Source organism: Panthera leo, chromosome A3 (assembly GCF_018350215.1).
Source record: "Panthera leo isolate Ple1 chromosome A3, P.leo_Ple1_pat1.1, whole genome shotgun sequence".
NCBI lineage: Eukaryota > Metazoa > Chordata > Mammalia > Carnivora > Felidae > Panthera > Panthera leo.
In genome coordinates this window covers 23617974-23627875 of record NC_056681.1, presented here as the reverse complement: position 1 = coordinate 23627875, position 9902 = coordinate 23617974, and the positions used below count along the sequence as shown (strand labels likewise).

Here is a 9902-nt window from a genome sequence, read left to right as displayed (position 1 = left end):
CATATTTTCAGACCACAACGCTATGAAACTCGAAATCAGCCACAAGAAAAATTGTGGAAAGGTAACAAATACTTGGAGACTGAAGAACATCCTACTAAAGAACGAATGGGCTAACCAAGCAGTTAAAGAGGAAATTAAAAAGTATATGGAAATCAATGAAAATGATACCACCACCACCCAAAACCTCTGGGACGCAGCAAAGGCAGTCATAAGAGGAAAGTATATAGCAATCCAGGCCTTCCTAAAGAAGGAAGAAAGATCTCAGATATACAACCTAACCTGACACCTTAAGGAGCTGGAAAAAGAACAGCAAATAAAACCCAAAACCAGCAGAAGACAGGAAATAATAAAGATTAGAGCAGAAATTAATGCTATCAAAACCAAAAAAAAAAAAAAAAAAAAAACCAAAAAAAAAAAAAAACAGTAGAAGAGATCAATGAAACCAGAAGCTGGTTCTTTGAAAGAATTAACCAAATTGATAAACCACTAGCCAGTTTGATCAAAAAGAAAAAGGAAAGAACCCAAGTAAATAAAATCAAGAATGAAAGAGGAGAGGTCACAACCAACACAACAGAAATAAAAACAATAAGAAGAGAATATTATGAGCAATTATATGCCAATAAAATGGGTAATCTGGAAGAAATGGACAAATTTCTAGAAACATATACACTACCAAAACTGAAACAGAAAGAAATAGAAAATTTGAACAGACCCATAACCAGTAAGGAAATTGAATTAGTAATCAAAAATCTGCCAAAAAACAAGAATCCAGGGTCAGATGGCTTTCTAGGGGAATTCTACCAAACATTTAAGGAAGAGTTAACACCTATTCTCTTAAAACTGTTCCAAAAAATAGAAACAGAAGGAAAACTTCCAAACTCTTTCTATGAAGCCAGCACTACCTTGATTCCAAAACCAGACAGAGATCCCACTAAAAAGGAGAACTATGGACCAATTTCCCTGATGAACATGGATGCAAAATTCCTCAACAAGATATTAGCCAACCGGATCCAACAATACATTAAAAAAATTATTCACCACGACAAAGTGGGATTTATACCTGGGATGCAGGGCTGGTTCAATATCCACAAAACAATTAATGTGATTCATCACATCAATAAAAGAAAGGACAAAAACTATATGATCCTCTCAATAGATGCAGAGAAAGCATTTGACAAAATACAGCATCCTTTCTTGATAAAAAAAAAAAAAACTCAAGAAAGTAGGGATAGAAGGAGCATACCTCAAGAATATAAAAGCCATATATGAACAACCCAATGCTAATATCATCCTCAATGGGGAAAAACTGAGAGCTTTCCTGCTAAGGTCAGGAACAAGACAGGGATGTCCACTCGCCACTGTTACTCAACATAGTATTGGAAGTCTTAGCCTCTGTAATCAGACAACACAAAGAAATAAAAGGCATCCAAATCAGCCAGGAGGAAGTCAAACTTTCACTCTTCGCAGGTGACATGATACTCTACATGGAAAACCCAAAAGATTCCACCAAAAAACTGCTAGAATTGATTCATGAATTCAGCAAAGTTGTAGGATATAAAATCAATGCACAGAAATCGGTTGCATTCCTATACATCAACAATGAAGCGACAGAAAGAGAAATCAAGGAATCGATCCCATTTACAGTTGCACAAAAAAACATAAAATACCTAGGAATAAATCTAACCAAAGAGGTGAAAAATCTATACACTGAAAACTATAGAAAGCTTATGAAAGAAATTGAAGAAAAAGATGGAAAAAGATTCCATGCTTCTGGGTAGGAAGAACAAATATTGTTAAAATTTTGATACTACCCAAAGCAATCTACATATTCAATGCAATCCCTATCAAAGTAACACCAGCATTCTTCACAGAGCTAGAACAAATAATCCTAAAATTTGTATGGAACCAGAAAAGACCCCGAATAGCCAAAGCGATCTTGAAAAAGAAAACCAAAGCAGGAGGCATCACAATCCCAGACTTCAAGCCATACTACAAAGCTGTAATCATCAAGACAGTATGGTACTGGCACAAGAACAGACACTCAGATCAATGGAACAGAATAGAGAACCCAGAAATGGACCCACAAACATATGGCCAACTAATCTTTGACAAAGCAGGAAAGAATATCCAATGAAATAAAGACAGTCTCTTCAGCAAGTGGTGCTGGGAAAACTGGACAGCGACATGCAGAAGAATGAACCTGGACCACTTTCTTATACCATACACAAAAATAAACCCAAAATGAATGAAAGACCTAAATGTAATACAGGAAGCCATCAAAATCCTCGAGGAGAAAGCAGGCAAAAACCTCTTTGATCTTGGCTGTAGCAACTTACTCAACACGTCTCCGGAGGCAAGGGAAACAAAAGCAAAAACGAACTACTGGGACCTCATCAAAATAAAAAGCTTCTGCACGGTGAAGGAAACAATCAGCAAAACTAAAAGGCAACCGACAGAATGGGAGAAGATATTTGCAAATGACATATCAGATAAAGGGTTAGTATCCAAAATCTATAAAGAACTTATCAAACTCAACACCCAAAAAAAACAAATAATCCAGTGAAGAAATGGGCAAAAGACATGAATAGACACTTCTCCAAAGAAGACATCCAGATGGCCAACCGACACATGAAAAAATGCTCAACATCACTCATCATCAGGGAAATACAAATCAAAACCACAATGAGATACCACCTCACACCTGTCAGAATGGCTCACATTAACAACTCAGGCAACAACAGATGTTGGTGAGGATGCGGAGAAAAAGGATCTCTTTTGCATTGTTGGTGAGAATGCACGCTGGTGCAGCCACTCTGGAAAACAGTATGGAGGTTCCTCAAAAAACTAAAAATAGAACTACCCTACAACCCAGCAATTGCACTACTAGGCATTTATCCACGGGATACAGGTGTGCTGTTTCAAAGGGACACATGTACCCCCATGTTTATAGCAGCACTATCAACAATAGTCAAAGTATGGAAAGAGCCCAAATGTCCATCGATGGATGAATGGATAAAGAAGATGTGGTATATATATATATATACATATACATATACATATACATATATGTATACTTACTCGGCAATCAAAAAGAATGAAATCTTGCCATTTGCAACTACGTGGATGGAACTGGAGGGTATTATGCTAAGTGAAATTAGAGAAAGACAAATATCATATGACTTCACTCATATGAGGACTTTAAGAGACAAAACAGATGAACATAAGGGAAGGGAAACAAAAATAATATAAAAACAGGGAGGGGGACAAAACAGAAGAGACTCATAAATATGGTGGGTTACTGGAGGGGTTGTGGGAGGGGGGATGGGCTAAATGGGTAAGGGTCACTAAGGAATCTACTCCTGAAATCATTGTTGCTCTATATGCTAACTAATTTGGATATAAATTTTAAAAAATAAAAAATAAAATTAAAAAAAAAAAAGAAAAAAGAAAAAACCCACCCCCAGCATAGGATGAAACACGAAGCCTTATCTCTTCATCAGGTAGGAAAAGAGCTTCCCCCAAGAACTCAGTCTGGCCTCGCACTTTGTGTGAGCTTCGGTCTAAATGTACACCACCTCGCATGACCTGGGATCAGACAAAAATTAACGAAAATATTGCCCCTGAGATCTGGATATCAAGATATTCTCCCCTGACATTGTCCTTGTAGGCAACAGATACGACCAGAATTTTATTCAGCACCAGACTGGTCTCCATATAATTTCTTTTTGCCTGTTACCCCCGCTGCTGCTGCTGTCATCCCAACAACCTGCTTTGTTGAGGTCCAAAGGACTAGGACTTGCATGAACTCTGCAGGGTGTCACGTGTGGACAGTGAGTTTGCCCAACACACTGTAGCTGACTTCCATTTCTGCTTCCATCCTCTGCATGGACAAAATCTTCTTGTAATCATTGGTCTGATTAACAGTCATTGCACCCCTTTCTTTGATTTTCTGATCCAAATCCAAAGCAGGCATCCTGGTGAATGAGAGAGGAATGTATGTGTCAGTAAGCTGAATCCTGTCTTTGTCCCAGCTCCCCTCATTCAACATCAAGTGTGACAGACTGCCTCCTGGAGCTGGGAGAACAGAGCTCATATTCTCCAGGGAAGACACACTCTGAACACACAGAGGGGTCCCCTGAGCCCAGAAAACAGAGTATCAACTAGCTGCTCCTCATCATATTAGAGGAAGAGAGGATTCCCCAGGGACACAAGAGAAGGGTATCCCAGGAAAAGGCAGCAGTGTGTGAAAAGGCAGAAGGCAGCTGGTATTTGGGGAACACCAAGAAGCCCATTGTGTGAGCCTGGGAGAGAAGAAGGGAGGGGAGGGGTCAGATTATACACAATCTTGAAAGCCAGATAGAAATTTTTAGACTCTATGCTGAAGGTATGGAGGAGAGAAGTCTTGTGTGAGAAATGGACAAGACGCTTTCCTAACCTGGTCACAGATGCGCAAGGCACAGACAGAGCCATGAGCCCCAGGAAGGCATACTAGCCCTGGTCATCCAGCCAGCTGCCTTTGTTATACCTAAGGAAGGTGGGGCTGATCACCAGGAGGTGGGGAAAAAGGGAGAGGGGGCTGATCTGGACCCCTTCCCACAGCACCCCACAGCCACATCTTACTCCCTCCCATACCCTTACTGGGTCTTTGCTGTCTTCCATTCCACTAGGAAACTGGACCACCTTCCAAAATCTAAGAGAACTGGGAAGTGGGGGAAGGTTCAGCAGGCTGAGACCTGGGGAGATTCTGCAGATGTCCCTAATTAGCCAGCAGAGGGTGTCCCTGGAGTTCCTCTGTCCTCCCCTGCAATGACCTCCCCTCATCCCCAAACTAAGAACATCTGGGGTCCCAGACCATGACCTCCTCACTTGGAGCATCTGAAGTGCACGCCAGACCAGAAAGCTTCAGCAGCAGCAGCAGCAGCAGCAGCAGCAGCTGTCTCCAAGAGCCCTGGCTGCTGGCATTCCCAGGATAGATGAAGCATCCTATGGTTTGGTTCCCCACCTTTTCAAGGCTCTGGACAGGGCCCTGGTTCATCCTGGAAAGAGAGCAGGAACTGCCAGAACTCTGAGGGCACCCTTGACCTTCCCATGTCCTGCCCTCTCCCCAGCACACACCCGAAGGCTAGGGTCCACTGGTTGATATTGTTGCCAAGGCCAGAGGCCCACAGGATCTTGGAGTTCCCCACCAAAGTACAAGTCCCACAGTAGAAATGGAAATGGCTCACTGAGAGTCTGAGAATCCCCTTGAACACCTTTTTCCACATTTTGCCAAAACCACTTGCTGAGTTCATGCCCTGGAAACAGCCGAAGGGAAGAGATTGGAGGTTGGGACCTGGGTATCAGCTCTAGTGGAAGGAAAGCAAATCCGGAGGGTGAGATCCCAGACCTGGTGGTCAGGGGTTGAGGTTGTGAAGATGAGAGGTGTGGGGCATCTGGGTGGCTCAGTCGGTTAAGCGTCTGGCTCTTGATTTTGGCTCAGGTCATGATCTCATGGTTTGTAGGTTTGAGCCCCACATCAGACTCTGTACTGTCAGTGCAGAGCTTTCTTGGGATTCTTTCTCTCCTCTCTCTCTACCCCTCACCCACTCAAGCTTGTGTTCTCTCTCAAAATAAATAAATAAACTTAAAAAAAAAAAAAAGATTAGAGGTGCACTAAGCCAGGACCGAGGGCAGGGGTTTGGTGGGAATGTGGGATATAGGCTAGGCTTTGGAAGGACAAGGCAAGGGACCAGGCCCAGGGTTGACCACTAGCCAGCCACCAGAGCACAGCATGAGGAGTCCTGGACTCTGTTGCCCTCTTCAGGTACTCCATCATCTTCCCATAGCATTCAGCATACCAGCCCCATTCTCCAACTCTGTAGTAGCAGAGGGAGGAGTTTAGTGTTTCAGATGGGCAGCCACTCTTCCTGAATTTGAACCAAGGGCAGTTGCAATGCCCCAGTACCAAGACCAGCAGTTTTCCCTGGGGTGCCGATTCAGGTTTTGGATCCAGGCAGGGGGCCATCGGCCACAAGATGAGCACCCAGAAGCCCCACAGGACAAAAATCTGCCACAAGTGCTTCATGTTCAGCCCAGATGACGAGTCTCGTGGCAGGCAGCAGACTGACTTCTCTACCCGGGACTGAGAAGAAGGAGGAACTGAGGCTCCAGCATCTATCTCTCTGTTCCATTGGCCCCCGTGGCTCCTCAACCCTCCACACCACACCTCCTCCCAGTCTATCATCTCCCGCCTCCATATCCATTTGCTCACCTCCAAAGAGGACTCTGGCTGGCCCTAGGATGGCAGATGCAGGGACAGAGAGATAACTTATGGCGGGTCCCGTATCCTCCCCACAGGAGGAAGGCTTAGCTCTCAGTGGGGTTCTCCATGCCACCAGTTACTCCATAGATGTCATCACGAAGTACACATTGTGACCTCCCTCTTGTCGCCTACCTGGGCAAAGCTGCCACTCTATCCTGTCTGGAATACACCAGCGACCTACACTAAACATAAGATCTATGAGAATGGGGACTTAGAATCATTTAAAAAATATTTATGGGATACATGAACGGAGTTGAGAGGGAACTAAAATACTGAGCCACCCAGGTGACCCTGCTTTCTTTAACCCTTTCAATTTTAGCCCCTGGGAATTTCCCTTACTTTTTCATGAGTCAGCTATATGTTCAAAGAGATCATTGTTATTTAGCATTTCAAGATGTTTTTCACCAGGAAGGTTTCCAGGATTAAGTCTACATATTACTGAAACTAGAACCTTTATTTTTGCATTTTTTGAAAAATGTTTATTGATTTATTTTTAGAGAGACAGAGAACACGGGAGGGGGAGGGACAGAAAAAGAGGGAGAGGGAGGATCCCAAACAGGCTTTGCACTGTCAGTGCAGATCTCACGAACCATGAGATCATGACCTGAGCTGAAATCAAGAGTTGGACACTTAACCAACTGTGCCAACCAGGTGCTCTGAACTAGAACCTTTATAATTAGCTTTCACACTGGTTATAAAAACACAGAATGCTGAGCTTCATCCCCACGTCTCTCATTTGGTTTTTCTGGGGTGTGCCTGAGAATTTGCATTTCTAACAAATTCTCAGGTAATGACAATGCTGCTGGTCCAGGGACCACACTTTAAGAACCACTGTCTTAAATTAATAGATCGATCTAGCCAGAAAAGTATTTTACCGGAAAAAAAAAAATTCCCTTATTAAAATGGAAGATCATTTTCTAATTATATTTTTGTTTTCTAAAGAAAAGCTTGTGTTTTCCTGCTACAACCTGCAATAGCATCCTAACTGGTATATCTGCTTCTGTTCTATCCATCCCTCACCCATTCTTCAGCTAGCAACTGACATGATCTTAAATTAATTTCCTGCTTAAATCCTTAAAATGGTATCAGAATAAAATCCATACAGAATAAAAACCAAAATTCTCACTCATCTCACAGTTTTCAGCCATTCTGGCTTTTTCTTGTTTCTAGAACTTTCCAAGTTCTATCTCACCCCAGGACCTTTGCACTTGCAACTCCTCTTCCTGGAACACATTTCTCCCTCCCACTCAGTACTTCACCTGTCTGGTTTCTTCCCTTTCAAGTCTCATTTTAAATGGCATTCATCTTAGGGTTCATTCCCTGACCTCAGTATTATTAAAGTCTATAAGAACCTCTACTAATTGGACTCTGAGACCCACTGACACAGCTATATTATGATTCTTCCTTCTCAGGTTAAGTAGTGGGATTTCTACACTGTGATTATTATTTTCAATCCAGATACACCAAGGTCCCCGTATTTCTCCCAAGAGAAAATTGGTCCATTTGCACTGGGAAAGAAGAACATGTAACATCTGCAAATATATTTATTTCTTTAACAATTAGGGAAAGTTTATCAGTGTGGATATAAGGTAAAAGAAGACTGTGACAGGGCAGAAGGAACTAACGAAAGGGCCTGAAAACTTCCTCTTCTCTGGCTGGGCTTGTAGGCTGTAGCTGCAGGGGACCAGTGCAGCCCCATGTGCAGTGAATGAGTCCAGTATAGGCCCCACTTGCTCCAAAGGTTGAAGGATCCCACTTGACAGAGAAGGTTGAAGGATCAGTATAAAGCCTGACATTATGAAGAGTGAAGTCTCTAGTCAGTGTCTTGGTCTCCTTGGCCACCTAAAAGAATTCCAAAAAGGGAAGGACCATCTAATTCTGGAATTCCTAAAACAGAAGGTTCCCCCACCCCTGTTGTCCCTGTTGTCCCTGTTACAGTGCCCTGTTTATTTGCTTCAGAGTACAAGGCACATTATGCTTTTTAATTATTATTTACTTTTTCCAATTGTTTATGTGGTAAAATACACATAACAAAATTTACCATCTTAATCATTTCTAAGTGGTATGTATACACATTTTTTTTTGTCTGCCTCTTTCTACCCCATACTGAAAGTTCTTGAGGGAGACATGAGCCCTATCTTATTTACCATGGTATTCCCATAACCCAGGGGAGATCTGGGAAATAGGAAGAGCTCAATAAATATGTGTTGAAGAAGTGAATGAGGGTCATTAAGCCTGGAGCCCCACTGAGGAGAGAGGGTTAGGAAGTTAAACGTGGAAGAGCACCAAATGGGCACAAGCCAGAGAATAAAGGATAATTCCTGCTAACATCCTTGGTCATTCATCCAAGAATGATGCCACTCGCACTTGGTGGTGGTAACTAATGTGTGGAAAGGACCCAGACTCTGGAGCCAGAAAAAACAGGCCTTGAACCCCAGCTGTCCCGTTAACCTTAGGCAAAGTCAACTCACTTCTGGCTTCCTCGTCTATAAATGGGGTTTGAAACAGTGCCTACCTCCCAGGGTTGTTCTGAGGGTAAAACAGATTAGAGCGGTTGGCATACTGTCAGTTTCCAGTTCCCATGAGCTAGTTCGTTCTTTTCCCCCCTTCCCTAGAAAACTGCAGCCTGAGGGCAGAAGGCGGACTCTGACATTGCTCTGCTTCTCCTGAGTCAGGCTGCCAAAAAGCAACCAGCTCTGGTATCCCTTCTCCTCTTCCTGGAAGCCTTCCCTAACCCAGTGCGTCAGTTTCTCCTACAGACTACCACAGTCTCCTGTGCCACCTTTTATCAAAGTTCTGGTCTTACATCACTAAAATGACCTGAACCAAGCACCTTCATGCGCCATGTTCAGAAGCACGGAGAGGCTGTTTGAGTAAAATCAACCCAATAGGTCCTGGCTCCCAGGGTACTTCGAGGTCCAGAAGAATGGGCTGTGATATAGGGCAAGTTACTCACCTTCTCCAGGGCAGTATCTCTTTCAGAAAATGGATGTAAACATCACACCTTTCTTTTTTTTTCTTTTCTTTCTCTTTTTCTCTCTCCCTCTCTCCCTCCCTCCCTTTTTTTTTTCTTCCTTTCTCTCTTTTTTTTTTTGAGAGAGAGAACAGGAGAGGAGCAGAGAGAGAGGAGAGGAGCAGAGAGAGAGGAGAGGGAGAATCCCACGCGAGGCTGAATCTAAACTGTGAGACCATGACCTGAGCCAAAAATCAAGAGGGTTAACCAACTGAGCCACCCAGGCGCCTCCACACCTACTTTCTGTAGCAGTGATTCTCAAACTTAACTGCAGGAAATCACCTGGGAGCCACTCCTAGAGTTTCTGATTCAGCAAGTCTGTGGTGGGGCCCCATAACACGCATTTTTAACCAGTGCCCAGGTGATGAGGTTGCTGGTTGGGGACGCTTTGAAAGTCACTGTTCTAGGAGGTTCCAAGTTGTTCCAAGAATCTCATGTGAGGTTCTTGGCGCAGTTCTTCGGTCAACATAAGCAAATGGGGCTCTTACTGTTTCTGCGGGGCAACCACGCCTCCAGGTACCTGGTCTACGGAAGACCACCCACAGGGTGGGAGTGGCTCCCACCCCCCCCCCCCAACAACTGCGTTTA

General features: G+C 43.5%; 1 protein-coding gene across 4 annotated transcripts; it reads right to left on the bottom strand.

Annotated features, from left to right (window-relative positions):
• Positions 1-3712: 3712 nt before the first annotated feature.
• CA3H20orf173 (chromosome A3 C20orf173 homolog) lies at positions 3713-9875 on the bottom strand. 4 transcript variants are annotated; one of them, XM_042931116.1, is made up of 4 exons: positions 5753-6143; positions 5116-5294; positions 4867-5036; positions 3713-3974 (listed from the first exon to the last, which is right to left on the bottom strand). In XM_042931116.1, exons 1-4 carry the CDS (start codon positions 6062-6064, stop codon positions 3925-3927), a joined length of 711 nt encoding a protein of 236 aa, XP_042787050.1. In that variant the 5' UTR covers positions 6065-6143; the 3' UTR covers positions 3713-3924. The 4 variants fall into 4 exon arrangements, 1 of the variants encoding a protein (XP_042787050.1); XR_006200475.1 differs by lacking the exons at positions 3713-3974; positions 5116-5294; positions 5753-6143 and adding an exon at positions 9555-9875 and having other exon boundaries at positions 4948-5036; XR_006200474.1 differs by lacking the exons at positions 3713-3974; positions 4867-5036; positions 5116-5294; positions 5753-6143 and adding exons at positions 7828-8143; positions 9555-9875.
• Between the last annotated feature and the right edge of the window lie 27 nt (positions 9876-9902).